We start from the raw sequence: 23,712 nt of genomic DNA on the forward strand, positions 1-23,712 counted from the left end.
CTCTTTGATTTCTACTTTACCAATTGATTTGTACAATCGATAAGATATTCCGTTTCATGTTCATATTTTTTCTTTAACTTTGATAACTTTACTGGTGAATAATACATATAATTTGCTAATTTTAGCAAGTTGCATTTAAAAAAAAATGCAATATATTTCCTTGATTATTTTGATAGCAAAAATCAAAGAAAGGCCTAGAAAATTATGGCTGGTTTTAATCGACTAACAGAAGAGATTAAATTTACAATTGTAAATTGACTAATAATTATAAATAATTTTAGCAATACTGAGGAAGACCAAATTGTAAAATTCCCCACCGTAAGACTATCAGAAAGCAGGTAAAATGTTGGTAGACAAGGAATGGGTTGACAGTACAATAGATTTCAGTATTTTAAGTGTACATGTAGTTGGTGCTGTGAGTATAATGAAGTATACAGTTGAACTCTTTGGTATCTCAAACTTTGTGTGTTGAATACATGTACCATATTAGATATATCAAAGTGATTTGAAAGTATCAACGACCTATTTTTTAAAATATTGTATCTTTGCTATGTTGAATTCTTACAAATTTTGAAGAAATATTATTTTCTTGGTCTCATGGAGTTTGAGATAACTTGGTTCGACTGTAGTTTAATTAGAAAGAAAAGGAAGTAGCCAGATTTTTAAAAAAAATTAATGTTTTTTTTTTCTTTATCCTTAAAAATATTTAAGGACACGCAAGTGTACAAGCTAGTTGATAACATGTACATGTATATTAAAATGTAGCTATTTGGTTAATCAGTAGAAGACGTACATTTCAAAATGTAGATTTGATTGATCAGACAATTGTAATGATCACCATAATATTAATCTGGAAAGAGAAAAATCAGAAGATTAAGAAAGTTAAAGAGTGTACACGCAACGTACAGTTAAATAAACAAAATCGGCAAATAGTTTTATTGAAGTGTTAAATAGAATTATAGTTCTGGACACAAAAAAGCATTAATTGCCATATCGACAGTAAAATCATGCATATAAGATACCATTTAAACCTTTTCTGTCTATTTTTTTTTCAGTCCCGTGCCTTCCCTCCCCACCACCAATGGCCTGCCCCCCACCAGGTCCCCGCGCCCCTACACCACTTTTGAGTTGGACCAGATCAGACAACATGCAAAGAGGTATTTATTGTTTACAATAACGCAGTATTCTAAATGTTACATGTAAGCAGGTTGTGGAAAAAGCATTATTGTGGAGAAATTAACCTATCGCTTTGCTTCTTGTATAAAACAAATGTGTTCTGCAGTATTTAGATTAATTAAATTAGATCTTTTTGATAATAGTTTATCGGTTCTTATGGATATTATATGTTGTTTAAGTATTATGAGTAAAATTAGCATTTTACTTTTTAAACAGATTTTTGTTTATGGCTTTTTATGATCAGATAATTTGCACTTTTTGTTAAAAGTGGTAGTTTAGAGGAATAAGTACAATTTTTCAGTTATTTTGGCGCACTAGAGGTTTAAAAGTAAAATTGATTAATAAATTCAGAAATAAAGCTTTTGTAGATTTTTTTTTTTAGTTTTGCTTCAAAGCTTAACAAAAGAGGGAAGAAATATCTCCAATACTCTGTGTTACTTAATACAAGAGATTGAAATGTTAAACAGAATGTAATATTTTGAAAACAGAATGTATGTGGGAATAGACAAGCCAAGTGTTCGGTAATTACGTTTTCATTTTAGACCAGCCTGCAACTAACGTCACCCAACATTTGTTGTGTCCCCCCTTCCCTGTTTGTCTCTATTGTAACCTTTCCAGTCTTTTCAACCCTTTTCCTTTCCTCTACCCTGCTTGCTAATTGAAATATACCCATGCAATAATGTTAATGTTTTATTTCGTTTTTTCAATATTGACTTTGTTTGGAAAGTAGGGTGCGCTGAAATGGAACGGTTTCAGTGTCGGCAGGCTGTTAGAATTTGTCAAAAAGGCAATAAGTTCAATGTTCTATTATTTCATAGAGTCTGCTCAATAAATTTTAATTATATCCCATGGAGACTTTTAGTGGTGCTTTTCAAAACAAGTTTATTTTGGAGACTTAATTGTCGCACTTAGGTGAAAATATGTGATTTGAAACAAAAATATTTGTCAATGAGTGGACAATAGAAAAAAAAAAAAAACATTAAAAGCATGCATGTGGCTGAATTTATGTATCGATGTTAATTGATTCACTCATGGAATGAATTCAATCATTTTATCATATCTTTAACCCTTTCTCTTATCAAATTTCAATGATACGGTAATTAAGATATATTCATTTTATTTTCATAACTTAGGGGAGAGTTTGGGAATTTTTTTTTTGGCAAAATGTAGAATATTTCTGAAAAAAAATTTTGCTAAATTAATTTCAAAGTATTTATGATAAGAGAAAAGGTTAAAACTTCATTGATTGTTTAGATACCATGCACTCATCATTTCTTCTAATTCTTCACTCTCTAACTTTTTTCCTTCATCACTAACCAAGGGGACCCAGAAACAACATAAATTTTGAGCGAGCATTAGCTGAAAAACAGTTGGCTCGCATGCGCAAAGCTGATTTGAAAGCTTTTCTTGTTCACTTTGGCCGTGACCTTGAGGCGTATCGAGAACAGAGAGAGGAAGCAGCTCGCGCTGCGTAAGTCCATCATCAGTTCCGAAAATTTTTTATTTTTGTTTGGGAAATATATATGCATGAAAATTTCATCTATAGATTTATTTTTACTTGAAATAATTTTTTTATTTGGATTCTGAAAAATATATTTCTCTTTTGATTGTTGGCTGGTGCTTTTACATGTATTTTGTATTTTATTAGTATAATCTTATTGTTAGATGTACAGTTGTAGAATATAACAATTAACAATGTCTTCTGCAATCATTTATTATTGATGATTTAGAAAAAAAAAATGTATTTATATAGCAATAACAATTGAAATGCACTTTTAAAAAAGTGTTCATGACCATACATCCTGCCTTTTGTTTAAAAAAAGTTTTTATGACCATCCTAGCTACCTTGCTCATTGTACCTGATGTATTTATATTTATCAACCTACTAATATATTAAAGTACATTTCACATATTCAGACCTCTGAACATTTCGTTTGAAGTTTTCTCCCAGTGACAATGCTAAGCCGTCAGTATAATCCCTGAACAGTTTCACAAGTCGACAGAATCACACATTTTAAATCAAGCAGATCAATACATTATGTCATTCTTCATATTTACTTGTGGCACCAGGAATCAGATACAGTGTTGGAATATATTTAAATCCTGCTATATAGATTTCCTTTACAATTATGGGACTGCTCTTTGATAAGCATGGGGGGAATAAAGTATTCATTGTCACATTCAGACATTGATTTGTATCTATATATATACAGATTAATTTGCACAGAAGTTTATTTTTTGCATGTTCACCAATCAGTTTGAAGAGTTTTGCACATTTGAGCATGGATTCACACCTCATGGCTTAATTGAAATGTATTTTACATTCATATACATTGTACTGTATACATGTACTAATCAACAACTGCATGTTTTACACACATCCTCGACCATTTCCAGTAGCATTTAGTACAAAATTAAAAATACATGTACATGTATGCTTAGAAATAGAGGTTAAATTTAATAAGTGCAGGCAGTTGGAATGCCTTATAAGCTTCTGAAAGGTGTTTTAGATTTGTTTATATTAAGGCTTAACAAATCAATGGATTGCAGTTTATATTTTAAAGCTTCTCCATTATGCACCATGTTTTTTATTTGATGGCAACAAATATTTGTAGTCCAGATTATTTTGATTTATACTAGTAAAGACATGCATACACATTAGTCTTTTTGAGAAATGTGTTATAATTCATAGAAGGTAATCATGCAAAAGTAACTCAGATTTGTAACATTTCATAATATTGAGAATTTATACACATTTCTAGAAATTAAAATTCTCTATTAGAAAAATAATAACAGAATTTGTTGTTGTTGGACAGTTTTGCTGGAAACAGTGGTGAGGTGACGGACTATTATGCCACCACGCGAGCTTGTGGAGGAAGTCACACCACAACCTTCCCCAACAAGAGGATCACACGCCTCTCTCACCTCAGGTAAGTATAAAACACCAGGTGTATTGTCTATTTATAGAAACTATATGTCTATACAAATGGTTTATTAATTCCTTGTATTGACCATGCAGTTTTAAATCTATATAAATTGGGAAGGTCAATAATCTACCGGGGTACATGCAGTCATAATTGTGATAAAGCATATTTTTTAAGTGACACAAAAAATACTCTATGTGCATGAAAATAGAATCCCTGACTTTGCGGGCAGTTTTAATGCTTAATTTACAGCTGATGGAATCTTCTTAAATAGTTCATTACATGTACACTTATTTCAGCCACCTATTCAGGGAGGAGGATGGCAATGTTTTCCCCATCTACAAGTAAGTGATGCATCAAAGAAAGATTTACTCTATGAAGAAATTCAAGCAATGCCTTAATCTTATGATAAATATGGAAACTGAAATTGCTTTTTAATGACAGCTATCTGATATTTCAGAGAGGAGGTAGATGTTCAGGGAGCAGATGGTCACATCTACAAAGGAAGAATGGGGGCTAAACTAGAGGCTAGACTGCCCTCTGTCACTCAGGTACAAACCAGGGGGAGATTACTCCGGGCAATCATTTTACTCTTGTTCAGTTGATATCCATATCATCTGCTTTGGAATTTTGTCTGCTTTGCGATTTTGAAGTTGATAAGTTTTGTGGCTTAATTTTCACTCAAAGGATATTCTTATTGAATTTAAATACCAGTATGCTTATGTCAATTGAAAAAGAATTTAAATTTAAAAATTTTAAATGAAACTTTTCAATAAAACTTTTACTAAATTGCAGAAGAGATTCACATAGAGAAATTTTGTCAATGATAGTATAATTTTGCACGGTATCCACATGGTGTCCATACAAAAAAAATTCAGTATTGCCTCTTTGATTCTCAGTAATGAAAAACAGAACTATATAGCGTAAGATTTTCAGAGTGACGTGATAAACTTCATGTAAAGTAGAATATATTATCTTGTATTCAGACTCGTCATGTTAGATGGGGAAGCGCAATTGAACGTGGACAGGTACACAGTGTAAATAGGATAAGATCACATCACATGATACTTGTATATGTATCAAAATATCTGTGAATATTTGAATGAAAAGTTAGCATGAAGAGTATTATTAGATAGCCATAGTTTTATTTTGGACCATATTACATGTACTTCATACATATATTTTGGTAGTAGCAACTAGAACTTGTGTATTCAAAGTATCTTTTACCAAAAATTTTGATAGAACCAGCATGCAAATATTTTTTAAAGAATACCAGAATTTTGCACATTTCAACATCATTTTATTATTTAAAATCACAGTACTAAATTAAATGATTATAAAACACAAGATGGAGAATATCTTCACTTGAATACAAACTCTGATGATTTCTAAAGAAATCATCATAAAATTTATGTTGAAAATTTCATAAAATCTTTCATATGAAGCTGATGACTGAATTCTTGATTTATGTATCTATTGGCTGTTTGTTCCATAGGAATATGGGTATAAAGATATGCCTCAGGCCTATTTGATGGTAGGTTGCACATGATCAACATGTACCCATGCAATACAAGTGTATTAAAATCTAGTGTGTGTGTACACTGAGTGAACTTTCCATCTCTCTCATTCATTCAGGAAGCTTCAACTCTTCATCCATGCTCCTCAAACTCAGCTAGATTAAACAGAAGGATTAGTTAGCTTGTAAAATGAGTGCATATATTTTTAAATATATTTATTGAACAAGTTGGAATTTTTTTACGTAACTTGCAATATTGCATGGACAGGTGATGGAGAATTATTGTTATGTAGGCCAGTATGTATATCTACATATAATCAATAGTAGCATTGTGTAATAATAATGTAATAATAACAAAATGGTAGAGAATATGTATCAGAATTATATCCATACTAAATACAGTATCATTAAGAATTGGAAAGGGGTAATTTACTCATGGTAAAGGAAAGCTTTTACTAATACATGTATGAGATATAATGACGTTCTTGAAGAGAAAAGTTAGTTTGACACATGAAAATTAATTCACAATTTATAGTTTTCACATTCATATGTAATACATGAATGTTTTTGTTTTTTTTCACGATTTTCCACAATTATTTAAGCCATATGATATAAGACTGTAAAATGTTAATTCATGAAAGACATGTTCTGCCACTATACAAATGAACTTTTCATGAAAATTAATTCACAATTTCTTAAATCCCGTTTGGAGTAATATATAGGAAAAATCTTTAAAAACAAGAACCATTTTCATCCTTGGGTAATTTCATATCTTGGGCAGGGCCACCATTTTCCATAAAAAAATGATTAAACCTTGTAATACATGAATGTTCTTGTTTTTTTCTCCCGATTTTCCACAATTATTTAAGCCATATGATAAATGTATTGTTTTTTGATCAAATAAATTTTCTCCACCTTTATTTCAGGTAGCTATTGTTTTTACTAATTATAAGAACCTATATTTTATAATATCTTGTTTTGATAAACCCTCACTAAAAAATCTGTCTCTGATCTTTTCAGGATCGATCCCGCTCTCCCATTCCAGTGCCTGTTTCCCATAGGAAGACCACTGTTTCCCCACCCCCAGGGCATAGGGTCATGCACACACCACAGAGACCCACATCTGCCCGGGCCTCTCCCAGGCGATCGACCAGTCGCTGTGATTCCCGCCCCCAGTCAGCTCACCCCCAGAACACCAGGGGGGACAATGCGGAGGAATCCTCCCACACCACCCCCGCCCCTGACGAGTCGGCACAACCCACTGACGCCATCGAAGTCCCAGTCCAAGGAGATGCATAGATTCCCAACCTATATCTATAGATAGCAGTGTTACATTATTTTTTGTTAGAAGTTTTCCTCCTCTCTTTTGTGTATCGTAAAATACTTTTTTCCAAATGATAAGTTTATTTTTTTATTTTCGTGTGACCAAAAAAATAAACTTCTGTTATATTGGAAAACAGCTACAGCAAATGAAATTCAAAGAACCAAAGCCACATTTCTAGAATTTAAGTACAGTTCACCATAAGGCACAAAACAGAGGGCAAGGCATAGTGGCATTTTGTAAGAGTCTATTCATATATTTTGTGTATTTGTATGCACCCCTTTCACTATGTGCAATTTGTAAATATTCTAGCCATGTTAATTTATTACTGGTATGTGACAGCATTTGAAATTTTATTTTGTTCCCTCAGTGTAGAAAAAGATTTGTGATAGCAGTTTTTGTGCAGGGTTGAATTCTGCAATAGAATGACTTTCTATATACATGTATTATATTTGATGTTCACAATATAGAACACTTGTAACTGCACATCTGAACTGTGTAGTATAGAGCATGACATTATGTTAAAAATTCTTAGTGATTTAGTTTTTATGTTTGATTTCTCTGTTGTTGAATGCAATACATGTGTTGTTTTCCTATAGTGATGATCCAGTCATATTTTATTTTTAGTCCACAAAAATGATTTGAACTAAAAATAGATTGAGAAAAAGCCTGTGATATTGTTGTTTTTATATATACACTTAGTTAGATGTTTTTGGAAATATTCCCTATACACTGTTTTTATTTAAATCCATTGTTTTAGTTGAAAATTTGTAATAATAAAGAATTCCATTTTTTTTTTCTTTGGGGGGAACATGTTATCTTTTTCCGCTCAATATTTCATTGGTGCTGTAGAGTTAAAATTTTAAAAATTCCTGTAAATATACATATATGTGATACAGTTTTTCCAATTGCTGTATACAAATTTGGCATGCTCAAACTTTATTTTTCTGTATATTAAGTACCAATATAATATTTCTAAAAACCATATACATTTATCTATTTTAAAAAATTGTATTTAAATTTATTTATTACATTTTTATGCTGGGCATTTGAAAATGTATCACTTTACCAAATTTTGTCAAATGAATGTGTGGAATATAAAAACTGTCCTTATATTTTGTTTTAGAGTCAGGTAATTCCTTTACGAATCAGGATAATTAATTAATCAAAATTAAAATTTTGTTGTATAAATCAAATTACTTAATATGCACCTAGGAGAGTGGCTCTCGATGATTCCGTCCAACGTAGACTCAAAATGTGCACAAGCAGTATTGACCAGTATTTATACATCTTCATTCTTTGTTGATCTATATTCTGCTAATAAAGAAAATATTTCTTATAATTAGCTATCTTTTATTTTCATTATCAAGCAAAATTAAATGTTTTTGTTGGTTAACATCCCTCTAAAGAATTTTTCACTCTTATGGAGACGCAACCATTGCTGGTAGAAATTATGTCCTATACTTGGCATTCAGGGCCATTCAGCAGGGAGGGATCTTTTTCATGCCAACACCTTCTGTAACACAGGACCACTTGCCAGTCCCACAGTGGGAGATTAAGGATGTCCCAACTCTATCCAACCACTGCTTGGCACTCTTAAATAAGCAATGCCATTGAACAGCAAAAAACAATTTTTGAAAGAATGGATGGACTTAATGCCCTATTTTGGACCTTTTGCGACTCCTCTGTCAAGCTGTAAATGAAAAGCGGGCAATGGAAAACACATATACTTGGTTATATTTGGTAAAACATTTGTGCAAAAACAATGACTTGTTGACCTTGGTTTCGACATGCGGAGTGACTTTTATTCTTAGAAGGCGGGGCTATCGATTAGCGTCATTGTTGACATCTCTCTCTCTATCCCTCTCTCTTTCCAAAAATTTGAATACGTATTTAGCATATTACAGTGATGTCAATATGAAATTGTAATTAAAATGTGATGACATGCAAAATTAAAACGATATTTCTTAATCTGCTAAATTCGGAAAGCGGCAACAAATCACTCTCAGAGACGTGATTTAGATTGAGGTCAGGTTGAAGAATACAATGTAACTGTTTTCATGAGTACACTTGCAGGTGGACATCACTTGATGAATTGTAAGAGACATGACAATGGAGGCAAACCACATGTTTTTTGCACCATATAACAGTTCAATATACCACCAAAATCAATCATACGATTTTCCCTTAAATATTGCAGCATGCGATATTTATAGAATGAGTTGGCGTAAAGATATATAAATATATACATCGGGGGAGAAAAAAAACAACATTTTATGAAACTTAAATTTACGGCAATTTTTGAAGTTTCTGGCAAGATCTGATGATTCAAAGAGTTATTCCCCTTTTGCTGCTAACAACCAATGTGTAATGCATTCTCCTATAAAGCTGGATTTGCACTAAATTCTCTCTCTGTAGACTGTACTTTTCTTCAAAACCTTGATGCAATTCTTGATACCATTGTGTATTCATTACTTACCTGCATATGGTACTTGTCAACTAGAAAACCTCCCCCTTCCTTCATCTTGCCCCACATACTTGGCAATGGTGCATCAAAGTTATGCACAAGGAGAGATTAGTAATGTTGGTGACACTTTTTTTTTATTACTTTTAAGAATTGATCTTTGGCTGTATATATATATATATTCATTTTTAATTTCGAATATTGGGTATTGACAGATGTTAGGAAATTCGAACTAAAATGTACAATCTCGAAACTCGACGGCTGTTTCTGACATTTCAGAACTTTATAACGGAACATGATATAGATTGTATTCAAATATAAGTAGGTAAAACATCGGATAAAGGATTTTTTTTATCCGTGTCGTTTGTACTAAATATCTTTTCCTATTTTTCATATTCCAATTTTAATTGGCAAATAGCGTTTCTGTGCACAGACTGGTCTAAATTCTACAGAGCAGGTATCTTGGACGACATATTGCTTAAAATACAATAGGCCTATAGCCGTCGAGATTAAAAGCAAATATTTTTTGAAGTCATGTTTTATTTGTCTACTCAGTATCTCAATTGGTGTATACAAGGCGGCTACATGAAAGTGTTTGACGCGTGACCAGGCAAAGGTTATGCAAATCAAGTTTTTTTAATGAGAGATTAGATCTTAATGTTGGTTTATTTTAAGCCCATGACTGTCATCAGTTGGCATACATGATACTAATTGCAATTTTCTACTCACAGAAATATCCTACCGACAAATCACAAAATCATGTTGATTGAAAGATGTTGGAAATCTAATGATAAAGTACAATTCTAGGCAAAGAAACATCATTAAAAAAAAGAAAAAGTTCATTTTCAAATTTTTATTTTTCTTAAATATCTAAAATAATTGCATGAAAGTATGTTATAAATTGTATTTTTGTTAAGCAGAAAAAAAATTATACAGTTTTAATATAAATACATCACAATGTGCTACATGAAAGACAATGGGTATTAAAAATAAAATTATTATCAGTCTGGGAGATATCACAGTCATGTCTGGACATGAGACATATATAGTCTAGGTGTTGAGCTTCATGTGCAACAGTTACCGCATATGCTTTTAAAAATTATAGCAATATTATAGTGCATGTACACTGATGGCAAAAGCAGACATATACCGTATATTTAAAATTGAAAATAATAATTTAATAAAGAAATCAGATGTAGTGAATTGTTCTCCAAATTTCATGATATTGATCTATCAAATTTTTATTATGTCATAGCTAGAAATAAAATCAGTAATATTTAAAAACATGTTTTTGTCCTGGCAGTGACTAGCACATTACAGTTTCCACAAACAGTACATATTTAGCCAAAACAATTCACATTCAAATCCCAACTTATAAACTTATAGTTCCAGAATTGTTTTCAATTGGTTCAAGCACTTAATTCTTTCAGTACTATTCATTTATTTTCACTTCATCACATAACGGTATTAGTCTTTTTCAGTGGTGTCAGCCTCACAGGTTTCCGATGGCTCCCGGCAGTCTGGGATTTGATTGGGATTTTATCCTTACTCCTCTCCCCTGCCTGGTCCTCGGTAGGGGGCGTGTCGGGACTGCCGTAGGAGAAGTCCATGTTCTTCAGGGTGTCAGAGGTCATGTTCTCTGGGTTATACCCCTTGTTTAACATCCTCTGACTCATTGGAAGAATTGTAGGAATTTGTATCTCCTCTACATCCTGTAATATTGTTTTGAGATTCAAAAGAAAGTCGGACTTTTTGCAAAATACAGCTGCAGAACTGTAGTCCCTTCCCCCCAAAAAATTGACAAACCAGACTGTCAATGTACTGTATATTTTTCTGTAACTATAGTGTATATCAATTTAAATAATTGCATTACTTGTTTTATAATTAAACTTCATTGTAAGCATGAATTGAGTTTATGCCTGTTGTCTTGTAATTAACTTTTTAATATACATTCATAATTACTGCTCTTTCATATGGAGTTTTCAAAAGTAAAATTAGTATGCAGACCTTTGTATTTAAAGCCCTGTATGGTGAACAGATCTTGCCAAACTTGTGAATATCTTTGAAGTTGACGTCTTTACTGAGTCGGTTCCTTCTGTCTATCCTCGATTCTTTGATGGTCTGTAGCTGCTGAGCAACTTTAGCACCAAGGAATGTCTGCAAAATTCATGACACTTGAATATTTTTTTTTTCATCACATATATTCTCATACAGCTTACTTTTCTATTGATGGAAATAGGGTTTCTTATCTGAGGGAATTTTTATCATTGCATCAGTTTACATTTATTACTGTGAATCACTTTTCATTTGCAAGGAATGTATTTTTTTTTCGTAATTATAGGCAAGCTTCTTATGAAAATGTCATTTTCATCTTTAATTCTATTTATTCTCTACGATAATATAAAACAATAATTTGACAATTTGTGGAAATTTATAAAAATGGTCAATATTTGACATATAATAAATAAATAAAAATAATTCCAATTTGAAAGATGCCCCTGCAGTCAATACCTGTGATCTTTCCACCCTTGGAGGGCCTGTGGCAAATGACTGAGACCGTATACCCAGATTAAAATCAGAGTCTACACTATCTTCTCCTTCACCATTCAATTCCTCCCCCTCCTGTAACAGTAACCAATCACACAATGCCATCACCCAAACAAACTGTGCATGTTATTTGTTCACGTGTTATTTTCAGATTAAATGAATTAAAAAATTCCTCTGAAAATCTACTGGCTTTTGGGCTTTAACTTATGCATATTAATTAAGTCTTTTGTAAAACTTCACAGTTTTCTTTTTTCTCCACTTGACTCAAAGAGCAATAATATGTAGACAACTTTTTTGTAATCATCAAAAAAAAAAACTTGATCTCTTCTCAAGAAAACTTGTAGGGATTACCTTTTAAACATAAAAAGTTAATGCACAAGTGACTCAGTAGATTTTAATATTTTCTGGAGCATTTTTTTCTTAAAATAATTTCTAACATATCATTATAAATGGTGAACATAGTATGAAACCAACACCATTTTCAATCCAATGAAATAAAACTGATAAAATTACATACCCTACAAATGTAAAATACTTTAAACTAATAACACCAAGTGTTTTTAGCTATATCTCTTTATGAAATGCTACAACAATACCTGAAGTTGCTTTGCCCTTTCCCTGCTGGGTCTCTCAATCTCTCCATTTTCCGTCGTTTCCCTGGAGACACCATTAGCTACTGGAGTTACCTCCTCTTTTTCCACTTCACCGTTGTTCAGAGTTTTCATACTGGACACAGAGTCAGTCTTGCTATGTTTTCTGCTCTTCTTGCTATCTGCTGCTTGCAAAATAATATTTCTTACTTTAATGTGTAATGATACTCCATACTTTTATACATTTTCATGATATAAAAATTTACAGATTTAATACCATCATAGTGAACCAATTTTAGAGTAATTATTTTTTATTTAATAGCTCTTTCTTAAAACAAATGGATCAAAATCTATCCTTGAGTAATCGTATCTTTTTTTTGGACAAAGGGAGAGAAAATAAATCCACACCCAGGCTTTCATATATAGAGATTTGCTATGACCACGACCTCTGACCTGAAAACATGGTTCAAGGTCATTGCACACCTTTATCAATGGGCTCTCTATGATCAGATTTGGCCAAGTAAAAAGAACATGTTCTTTGAACAAGGACATAAAAAAATATATACTTTGACCTTGACCTTTGGTCTTAAAACAATAAAAGTGTTTCATGCTGAGTCTTGTATCTTCAAACGTCAAATTTACCTTAACCCAAAGGAAGTCATATTAAATTCCAGAAAGACAGATGACCTTCATTTTGACTCAAACCTTTGACTTAATATCTATTCTGTGTGAAATTCTCCATGAAAAGTAATGGAAAAGATAGCAATATTTACTGGTAAATTCCAATCTTGTGACCTTGACTTTGCAAAACTGTCCTTGGGTTCAGAATAAGTTAAAGGTTATACAGACAAGGAGAATATAAATTAAAATGCAGATGTAAAATGATTCAAAATCTCTGATCTATGTGGCCTTTAAATTAAGAAACATGAATATATTGAGGGATTGTGTGAGAGAAAAAATAAGTGTCTTTTTTTTTCTTTGGATATATTTCTAACAAAAAAAGGACAATCTTTTTTATTTTCAACACCCTCACTCTTAATCAAACCCCTGCCATTTATTTTAAACACATTATTTAAAATATAAAATTCAAGCAGTCTTAAGAAATAAAAGAAATCGGCTTGCCGCAAATACCCAAACAAAGGACACATGCTAAAAATATTTACCAGGCTACAGATAATTTCATTCAGACACTCTTAAACAATAAGTCAACATTTCACCCCCATTATCAGCAAAAAAAAATCCAATTTACCTCCCAGTGTTGATAAAATACATTTTTAAATTTCTATGTAGCTTTTTATGGCATGTGCAATAAATTTTGCCACTATCACTTTTATTGTAATTTCACATGCCAATCAATATTTTTCATTACATGGACAACAAAGCAAATATCAACCAAGGTAAATTATGCAATTCAAGTAGCACTGAAGATGAAGAGTTCCAATATTTACTTTCAAATAACAATGGTAAGGATTTTTTATAAAGGTACTCAACAAATGAGTTTTCTCCCTTTCATCATGCTACGGCACATAAAAAATTGATTAGATTTACGGCATACCTGAAGAGCTAACAGATTTTGTGGACCAAGGAGTCTTTGGATGCATCCAGGTTGATTTATTTTTCAAGTTCCAGGATTTTTTCTGCAAATGAAAAAAAAAGCTGAATGATTAGGATATTGTGATACATGTACATGTATCTGTAACAAGAATTATAAGTTCCAGACCCAGTACTAGTTGCCAGAAACTTTTTTTCTCAAACTTGAATTTATCAAGTTTTAATGCTACTGGTCAGAGAACAGAAGAGCGTATGCAGTTGTGAGGTGTTTCTTATTCTTAATTCATTATTCATTCAATAGTTTATTCATTGGTACAATATATATTAAGTTACAACCTTCATCTGAAAGGAAACGGAATCAGTCAAAGAATTTCGAACACCCACCTGACCAAACGTTCCCACATAATGTCCCTCTGTTGACCAGAGCCTGGCAGCCTGATCCGTAGAGGCACTCACTATGTAGTTCCCGTCCTCATGTTCTATGTACTCAAGACTTACAATACTTGAGTCGTGAGCCTTCCAGCTCTCTAGCAACTCAGGACTAGTCTTTATTCTCTATAACAAAAAGTCAAGCAGCTTTAAAAACAATTTATAGATTTATATAGATATACCTTTCACTTCCATAAAATGCATAATCAAGAGGAATGTAGTGAAACTTGTTGAATCTGGACACTAATTGTTCCAAAGAAATTGGCCATATCATACAACATTCTGGATTATACAGCATTTCAAACAATTGAAATTATCAAAAGGAACTTTGGCTTTATTTTGTATTAGGCAAGATTTTGGAATACACAACATCTGGGTTAGACAAGTTTCACTGTACTGTTTCTCAATGTTCAACATTTCTAGCATCATTGGAAACCCTACGTAAGTGTAAAGGTAGATTGACACAGGTTTCCAAAAGCAAAGTTCTGGATCCCTCACCCTTTCCTCGGCATGCCTGCAGTAGCCACTGATGTCCCATACTTTGATGTTTCCAGACGTGTCCCCTGTATACAGAGTATCATTGGACGGGTTGGTACAAAGTCCTAGTACTGACTCATCCTTAGTGTCAGGGGCATAGAAATAACCTGTTGTGGTACAAATTGTAACAATGATTACAAAAGATCCTCACTGAAAAATAAATGCTGCTTCATGTACATGATACAATTAAAAGTTTCAATAAAAATATATAAAATAAAATTTTACATCAGATATGTTCTGGCTTTTAATGAATTGTTCCTGTACTGTGGGTGCTCTTTTTAAGTGGATCTTGTAAACATTTTATAGAAAGACTTACCCACTTCATGTTTAGCACCAAACAATGCCCACCAGTGGAGGTAGCCGGCCTCGCTGGAGATCAGCATGGCCGCATCAGAGGTTTTAGAGGTAAGACGTGTGGGGAGGAACAGAAGCTTGTCTACTGGGGAGGGTTGTCTGAAAATACAAAGAATTAATTTCAAAAGAAGAAGTTACCCTAATATGTGTACAAATCAGTTATATTCAAATTGGCATAGTGTGTTTAACTTTGGTTTTGTGAATTTGAAGTCAAATATTGCTCCTGATTATGACATAGCTGGAATATATGTGACCTTATACATGTAAGTAAAGACCTTACCCTCGGGGTACTCGGTGAGACTTTCTGTGCCTGGAGTTGGGGCGGGGTACTTTGGTGGGGGACAGGGGGTGATCATCTACACTCATCTGAGACTCGGTGGTGGTGCTGTTCTTACTCAGTACACTCATCTCCTTTATGGCCTCAATCTTCTTTAATCTACCATAAAAGATAATTTTAAATAAATGAGCTCCTTGCTTTAATGACTGAAACTAATTTCACATTAAATAGCCTCTTTTTTCCTTACATGTCAGCCTGCTGTCCTTTGCGCAGCCTAATTATCATTTTTTCAGTCTCTGTATCCCACACAGCTATCTCCCCATCATACCCCCCTGTGGCGAGGTAGTTAGGAGGGGCATGGTCCATAGCGAGGATGTCGTCCTGATGTATCTGTCCTCCTTTCCAGTGTAAGTTTGCAGGAATATACATATTCTGTATGACAAAAAAGCAACAATGCCTAAGAATGCAACTTTTATTCGCGAGACTATTTCGATTTCAGGGCATCGCAACGATTAAGATCAAGCCTTTTTGCATCTGTTTTTAATAGACAAATATACTATAAGGACCGGTTCGCGGCGAGAAATATTCGCGATGACGAGGCTCTCGCGAACTTCGTGAAAATTTCTCGCACGCGAATAAAAGTTGGTTTACAGTATTTCTCAGCATTTAAGGTTCATTGATACTCTGACAAGGGAGATAACTCTTAAAGACATAATTTTTTATTATTTCAAGTTGAAATATCTTTTTTCTGTCCAATTTTGCTATGATATAATTGTTTCTATTTTACTTTAAAATTACTTTTCTTTTTGAAAATCTTTAAAGCAATATTTTACATGAGTGAGCAGAGAGTTCTTGAATATGTTTGAAGGAGGCTTACATCAGGATCTGAGTCATCGTATTGAGCAATCTTCCGGCTCCACCCCACAGCGATGATGATCTTCCGGTCCGCACAGGGGAAGATCCCCGTGACCTCCGCCTCAGACACAGGCTCCAGCTTATGGAGGTTGTGTCCATTCTGAAAATTCCAGACCTACAGGAAAAAGGAAAGTGTATTTACTTCACTAAAGCAAGCAGTTCTCAGCAAGAAAAATTTACTTGGATTTATTCTGTTGATTACTCCAAGGATTCCATTTCTGACACCCCCTCCCCCACTTCTTCTGAGAACATTAATGGTCTGGCAATTTTCTGGCCTCATTCTTAATTTTATTGATTACCCCAATTGATTATTATTGATTATCCCAATTCTGGAAAATTTTTTGGAGCACATGTACCTTAATGGTCCCATTCCTGGCCCCTGTAAGAAGTCTTCTGTAGCTCTCATCAAAAGCCATACAAGTGATTTCTTCATCACCATGAGCATTAGAGAAGACAATGGCTTTATTCCCACTCTCCAGTTCCCAGACTGCTACATTAGATGAGTCGCAGCCTGTCACAATCTGAAAAAGGTACCACAGAATTATAATTTAGTCATAAAAGGAACAGACAAAGGTGTGATGGAACTGCACAGGACACAAAAAATTCCCTAAATGCTAGAATTGTCCATTAAAATGAAGGAGAGTTCACAAAAGATCTAAAAGATAGTCCAGTATATCATTCTAAAGTTATTTCACCTGTTTGAATGTTTTGTTGTAGATGGCACCACAGAGCTGAGAATCATGGGTAACAGCATCCAGGTTCTTGGGTTGTGATATGTTTCCTAGTTTGAGCATACCAATGTAGTCATTACAAGTCACCAATAGTGCATTATGAGGAGCAGGCTGCATGTGCATCGGAAATGTCCCATGCTCGGGCATTCTACCATGAATACTACTGGGAAATTTCAGCACCACTGTTTGCAGGCAAGAATGTTCCTTGATATCCCAAACCTTTATGACCTGTTGAAATCCATGTCTTATTATGTGGATTAAGTGTTATATTAAGACAAGAAGTTTCAAAGTTCTTGTAAAATAAAATTCAAACACCTTGACCTCTCATCTTCACTTACAGCATCTTTGGAATAACTGAAAACTTGGACTAGTCCTTCGTGAATTTTGACCCCGATGACCCCTGTAGCATGACCCTGGAGGACAGCCATTGGTTTAGATGTGACATATGGATTCCAGATTCGGACCATGTGATCCAGACTGCCTGTCACCATGATGTTCAGGTTCTTGTTGTGATCAAAAGACTCTATTCCCTGTTAAATGTGGATATCATATGCTTTAAATCCAAACTTTATTGACACATAAGTTTTTATCATTGTAAAAGAAAATCTCAAGCTTCCAGGTAAAACTGCATGATGCCACTTTCAAGATTTTTAAGTCCGAAACACTAAAATGTTTGATAACAAAAACTTTTGGTGGACAGTAATTCATTTATCTTGGCTATACATCTCATTTTCAAGAACTAAACAGACCTTGTCAATATTGAAGACGTAGGATTTTTTGAATTCCTTTCTATCTGCAGGGGAGATAACTAGTGACTGTTGAGCACTGCTGGTGGAGGAGATAATGTAATCGTTATCAGGGAGGTACATGACTTGTTTCACAATGTCAGGGAGAACCTGTAGGGTGGGGTCTCCGTGGGAAATCTTCTCGTGGGCCACAAACTGGGATTGCTGTCCCTTTTCTATTTCCTGCAAAAATTATGGAAAATTAATTTTTATGTACATATATGAACATTTATTGTGACTATGTAATGGATATACTTCAAGATAATTATATTTTTTCTGTTTGAATCTTGAAACAATTTTCAGAACTTTTTTTTTATTCAGGACATGTTGAAATTTGGCAATTGTCATAAAGAGAGGTAAAATATGTCAGATTTCAAGTCTCAATCTGAACTTCAAAAAAAAAATTCCAGCCCTTGTAACGAGTAAAAATTTGACAATATTGTAGTATTTCTACTCACACTCCAGAAGATTTTTTGAACCCCCTCGTCATTCTTGAAGGGTGTCTCAAACAGTTGAGAGACAGGTTTCTTGAAGGTCATTGTGTGAATGTAACCTGTGTCTACTCCAAATATCAGCTTGGATGGATTGCTAGGGTTCTGTGGTTAATAAGATGAAAAGTCTTTTACTGAGATGTTTATCATACAAAACATTTTTACATCACTAAAATATATTTTGACACCTGTTTTTTTTTAATTTGTTGCATAAAAAATCATGCATTTATTTGCTTTAATTTGGTTATTTTTGTTTTTAGCACACTGGATAAGATTGAAAGTCTGTTACTAACAAATATATACAATGACTCAAATCCATTTTAAACAACCAACTCAATAGTAAAGAATCAAACACAGTGTCCAAAATCTGTTTCAATTCAAGCTGTCTTTAAATAGAAAGGACATATAATCTCAACCAAAAAATTATATTTATCAAAGACAAATTTATTAGAACCATATATCTACCTTGACGTCGTACCAGTAGTCAAAGCAGTATGGAACATCTGACATAGCTGAAAAGATAACAGGTATTTTATGTACACCTCTGAAGTGATACATGATGGATTTCGTATTTAATTATAGCCATTTTAACCAAATATACCCCAAACCAAATCATATCTCACACAGAAAAAGCTATAAAATATTGTTGTAGAAGGACTTATTATTAGACACTTGAAATTGATCAGAGTAGTATATAAATTATATATTTGACCACAAAAAGTTCTTTTAGGGATAAGTTTGAATAAGGAAGTCTCACCAAAGAGCTGGAACTCTTCAAAATGTTGATTTGTGGAGCAGTCGTAGAATCTAATATCGCGACTTGTTGAGCCAATCACCAGTTTATTACAATTGGGCAAGAATATGGCGTCGGTGACCCAAGTCTTAAACCTCCTCTTCTGCCCAGAAGAGTCATTCTCTTCATTGGTTATGGAATAATATTTCTCTACATAGTTAAGACTTGGCTGCCAGACATTCACAACTCCCTCCTGAAATTATAAGAGGTTTTTCTTTCTTGCTGATAGAAAAAAAATTAAAAAGCAGACCAAGTGTAAGAATTATACCACTAGAGCATAGTTCTTTTAAAAGAATTTGCCCAATCTACAAGTTTATGCTCCAAAATGTTTCACTGAGAAAGAACTTTTTCAAAAGTTGAGTGTGGAGAAAAATTAAGCCATTGACATAACATGGTCTCAGGCTAAAATTTTTGGCAAAAATAAAATAAACTCACCTTGCTAATTGTGATGTATCTAACTGTTCCTGTTGTAGCAACTATCTTGGTTGTTTGCTCTTGCTGAAATATATAGGAAAATTTAAACAGACTGATGTTACTGGACAAAAATATAACATCACTGAATTCCAAGATTGTGAGGGGTGATTCATTCACATATATTTTTTTGTAGGTAATCTAGAATACTGGTAAGAATGAGGGCTGCAAATAAAGCAAGAGAAATTTTTCTGTTACTGTAAAATCACATATTTTCATGGGGTCAAAATTTCGTGGTTTTAGGAAAGAGTCTTGGTTTGTGGGGATTTGATTTAGTGGATGAAGAATTGTTGAGTAGTTATGTATGTAACATTTTACATTTCGTGGTGGAGATGAATTCATGGGTCTCTTCAGACCTTGAAAACAACGAAAATTAAACCCCCACAAAATTTGTGATTTCACAATATTTAATGAGCAATGTATTCTTTGTGTAACACAATTCATACCCTATTGTGAACTATGTGTCTGAGTTTGGGTTCCACGAGGAATGGGATTTCCCTTTTGGTCCTCATGTAGTCATTTTCTCTATACAACAGCAGCATGTAGGTGCAGAACTCATTCCAGTCCACATAACCATCGAGGGAGGTGTCGAGCTACAAAACATGTACGCCAAAAGTCAAACTTAAAGGCTATCTTACACTTGAAATCACAAAAGATAACAGGGATGTGGTTACAAATAGCACTTTCAAATTTATGTTTGATAAAGGATGAAAGTGTTATTACACCCTGAGAAATAATTCTTTTTAAATGCACAAAATGCTTCTTTTATTGCTATGAAATCCCCTATGCAATTTCTTTCAATGCAAAATCAATCAAATTTCTATAACAGGTAACAATTTATTTTCAAGAGATTTGGGGGTAATCCCTTAAGGTGGCACGGTGATATAACCAGGAAGGGTTTGATGACACTGTCTGCACCTGTGCACATAAATATCTTTTTTTTTAATTCTTAGAACATGTAAGTATTTTCCACACTAACGAAGTAATATATTCTACAAAACACAGATTGAATATTATTTATAGTCCACCAACTCAACCCCAAATATGGATTTTTTCAAAAGTTAATTTTTTTAGTGAGCAATTTTAATAAAAGTCTTTGGTAATACTTGATATATAATTGTATATAAAATTATTTCTGCAAATGCAGAAGATTAAACATATTTTTTTTCTGAATATTATACAAACTAATTGCTAAAAACTTTACTGTACATCCTTCTAGCCATCAATAATTTAATTCATGCAAACAAAGCTCCTTTATAACTCATATTGAACCCTGCAGTACTTTCCCTCCAGTTACAAGATATGCAGTTGACTTACAAACAACCTACTTTTGTATTTCAAGATTACCTACTTTTGTTTTTGAGATGACCTCCTTTTGTACTTAGAGATGACCTACTTTTGTAAAGAGTTTCTCCAGATACTCCTCATACTCATGAGTCCTGAGGACCTGAGCTACGGTGGCCTTGAATTCCTCCAGGTTCATGGCCCCTGGGGTCCTCTTCTCGACCTTGGCCGGGAAGTAAGCTGACCCTGCCTGCTTGACAATGTCATCTGGTTTGTGTTCCTGGAAGGCTTTCATCAACTGGTGAAGATGGTGTAGCTTGATTTGTTCCTCTAACCGCTGGGTTTTGTCCTTGTCACTAAAACTACAAAGAGAGAAATATAATGTTAAAACTTATTGTAAAACCCTCAAATAATTGCTACTACTGCTGGTTGTGACTGTTTTATGTCTTGCAGTGAGGGGTTGTGATTACACATTTAATGTCAATTTGAAAGTACTGCAAGTACTAATGAGCCAAAGGCATACATGTGAATTCACATGGTCTTAAAGAAGTCATTTCTATTTAGCTTCATTCTTGTGTGCATTGACTATATTAAGCATAGGCAATATTGCAAACTTCATAATATTTTACATGGAATTTTTTTCTTTACTGATACTGAGATATATCTGATTATTTTTTAAAGTCAATAAATAAACTTGCTAATGTGACTTCGCAATCATTTAATTCCAGATTTTAACATTTCAAATGTTCATACAGAGTATATCTTGATGTCTATCCAAATGATTTTGAATTTACTTCTGATATTATTCAAACAAGTAAAATTGCAATGTATAGCTTAAATTGTCAATAAAGTTTTAATCGAATAGAATTTGGTAATCCCAGCACAGGTGCCTGGAATTAGCCTAGCTGACATTTTGTCACTTAAAACTAAAGTGAAGTATGTGAAACTTGAACCAAATTACCTTCAAAATCAACAGTTTGACAGTCATGTTTGGTACTGAAAATGCTCATAATAACACATGCTCTATAGTTCTTTAAATATTCATGTATGTTCTGAAGAATTGTTATAAACAATGCATTCTTTTTACTTGTGTAAATTATCAAACTTTTAGAATATAAGAAATTTTAAAAAAAATTTTAAAAGATAAAACAAAAGTCCATAAACTTAATTATAAATACCTTTTCCACATGCACAATTATCATCCTTATTTGTTCATCATGTAAAAGTAATTGTGCAATATGTCATGATTTAACAAGTCAACACACATAATATGATCGAGCCATCCATGGCAATGCAAGTTACATTGGGACAGATTTCTTCATTATTCTTGGAAAATTTTGAATATACAATATATTTTTTTATTATAGTTTCATATTAATGGTTTATGAATTATGAAATTGTAGTCTAGAAATTCATTTGGTTAATCTCCATTGATTTTCACAATCTTTTCAGATGTCTTTAAGTTTATAAGAGTCTTCTGCAAACATAATATTAAAACATTATTATGTTCCATTTATGTCCCTTTAACATTTCAGTTTTTAAAACAATTCTGGGTCAAAGTTATTTTATCAATATCTATTTTAATTTCTGGCTTTAAAATGCCACTTAAACCTTGAGTGACTAAGTAAACTTTGAAACTGGCCATTTATAATAAGTTTGTCATATACAAGTGCATTAAGTGAGTGTATGTCAAAATTTTCTGTGGCCAAAATTTACACTAGATTAGCCAACTCCATTCCAACTGTTTGTGATGTCAATGGTGACCAGAAACGTGGACAAACTGTTTGAAGTACCTAGTATGTATCAATGTTTTAATATGTTTCAATTATAGAGCTTAACGCAAACAGCCCTCTTGATCTACCCAATAAGGGCTTGATTCTAAGGTTTTGAGCAGAAAGTCCATTACGCCACTTGTTGGCTACTTGAATTGAAGTTAAAGTGACAGATTACTCAAAGCAAAGTTTCTTGATTATGTTGATTAACATGTGACATACATGTTTTATGATTATAAATGAGTTTAAGAAGTTTTTCTTCCTTTGAAGATATCGATATATGGAACACTCCAAAATAATCAAAACCCAATAGACCAATACAGCAATTAACTTCTCTATACTCATTGCAATGCCTATATATCTGGGAATAGAAGCAGCAAAAGAATCCAATTTTTTTTTAAACTTTTTAAATCAATTCAAAAGATAAATACATTAGGTAAAAAAATTACAAAAAATTATCAAATATACCCTCAGACCCTTGACATTTTACCAGCTGTAGTCCACCTGACCTGAAGGCTTAAAAAAAAAATTGCTTAGCTAATTTCATTGTTGTCATTGTAGACATAGTTAACTTTTCAGATTTTCATCATCTTCTCCAGATCCACTGAACCAATTTTAACCAAACTTGCTACAAAGTATCCTTAGATAATTTAGGGAATTCAAATTTGTTCATATGAAGGGCCACACCCTTTCAAGCGGAGATAATTAAGGAATCATTGTCTAGTTAGTGTAGTACTATGCCAGGGCATCAACGGAAACATGGGATAATAATGGCAAAGCCCGT

At 33.2% G+C, this 23,712-nt stretch overlaps 2 protein-coding genes across 10 annotated transcripts in view; one reads left to right on the forward strand and one right to left on the reverse strand.

The window, feature by feature from the left end:
- Positions 1 to 8,279, forward strand: part of LOC134263421 (uncharacterized) — a 28,604-nt gene extending 20,325 nt beyond the window's left edge. The window contains exons 14-20 of one of the 4 annotated variants that reach the window (XM_062745760.1): positions 1,056 to 1,157; positions 1,665 to 1,697; positions 3,993 to 4,106; positions 4,400 to 4,444; positions 4,561 to 4,651; positions 5,596 to 5,634; positions 6,637 to 8,279. In XM_062745760.1, the coding sequence (XP_062601744.1) occupies positions 1,056 to 1,157; positions 1,665 to 1,697; positions 3,993 to 4,106; positions 4,400 to 4,444; positions 4,561 to 4,651; positions 5,596 to 5,634; positions 6,637 to 6,915 (703 nt within the window). In that variant the 3' untranslated portion in view covers positions 6,916 to 8,279. Of the gene's footprint in view, positions 1 to 1,055; positions 1,158 to 1,664; positions 1,698 to 2,497; positions 2,648 to 3,992; positions 4,107 to 4,399; positions 4,445 to 4,560; positions 4,652 to 5,595; positions 5,635 to 6,636 lie in introns of all 4 variants that reach the window. The other 3 variants (XM_062745758.1, XM_062745759.1, XM_062745761.1) reach the window with 3 other exon arrangements.
- A 2,011-nt stretch (positions 8,280 to 10,290) lies between these two features.
- Positions 10,291 to 23,712, reverse strand: part of LOC134263422 (WD repeat-containing protein on Y chromosome-like) — a 34,593-nt gene continuing 21,171 nt past the window's right edge. For all 6 annotated transcript variants that reach the window (XM_062745763.1, XM_062745767.1, XM_062745762.1 and 3 more), the window contains 21 exons: positions 21,269 to 21,518; positions 20,319 to 20,465; positions 19,837 to 19,899; positions 19,366 to 19,594; positions 19,074 to 19,120; positions 18,576 to 18,713; positions 18,082 to 18,300; positions 17,671 to 17,862; positions 17,297 to 17,560; positions 16,958 to 17,122; positions 16,564 to 16,716; positions 15,934 to 16,118; positions 15,690 to 15,845; positions 15,372 to 15,508; positions 15,017 to 15,162; positions 14,474 to 14,644; positions 14,094 to 14,175; positions 12,545 to 12,723; positions 11,913 to 12,023; positions 11,409 to 11,558; positions 10,291 to 11,113 (listed from right to left, as the gene is read on the reverse strand). In XM_062745763.1, coding sequence (XP_062601747.1) covers positions 10,856 to 11,113; positions 11,409 to 11,558; positions 11,913 to 12,023; positions 12,545 to 12,723; positions 14,094 to 14,175; positions 14,474 to 14,644; positions 15,017 to 15,162; positions 15,372 to 15,508; positions 15,690 to 15,845; positions 15,934 to 16,118; positions 16,564 to 16,716; positions 16,958 to 17,122; positions 17,297 to 17,560; positions 17,671 to 17,862; positions 18,082 to 18,300; positions 18,576 to 18,713; positions 19,074 to 19,120; positions 19,366 to 19,594; positions 19,837 to 19,899; positions 20,319 to 20,465; positions 21,269 to 21,518 — 3,442 coding nt within the window. In that variant the 3' untranslated portion in view covers positions 10,291 to 10,855. The remainder of the gene's footprint in view (positions 11,114 to 11,408; positions 11,559 to 11,912; positions 12,024 to 12,544; positions 12,724 to 14,093; positions 14,176 to 14,473; positions 14,645 to 15,016; positions 15,163 to 15,371; positions 15,509 to 15,689; positions 15,846 to 15,933; positions 16,119 to 16,563; positions 16,717 to 16,957; positions 17,123 to 17,296; positions 17,561 to 17,670; positions 17,863 to 18,081; positions 18,301 to 18,575; positions 18,714 to 19,073; positions 19,121 to 19,365; positions 19,595 to 19,836; positions 19,900 to 20,318; positions 20,466 to 21,268; positions 21,519 to 23,712) is intronic.

This window comes from Saccostrea cucullata, unplaced genomic scaffold, assembly GCF_032062105.1.
Source record: "Saccostrea cucullata isolate Sc308-1 unplaced genomic scaffold, CSIRO_AGI_Scuc_v1 ctg1865, whole genome shotgun sequence".
Classification (NCBI taxonomy): domain Eukaryota; kingdom Metazoa; phylum Mollusca; class Bivalvia; order Ostreida; family Ostreidae; genus Saccostrea; species Saccostrea cuccullata.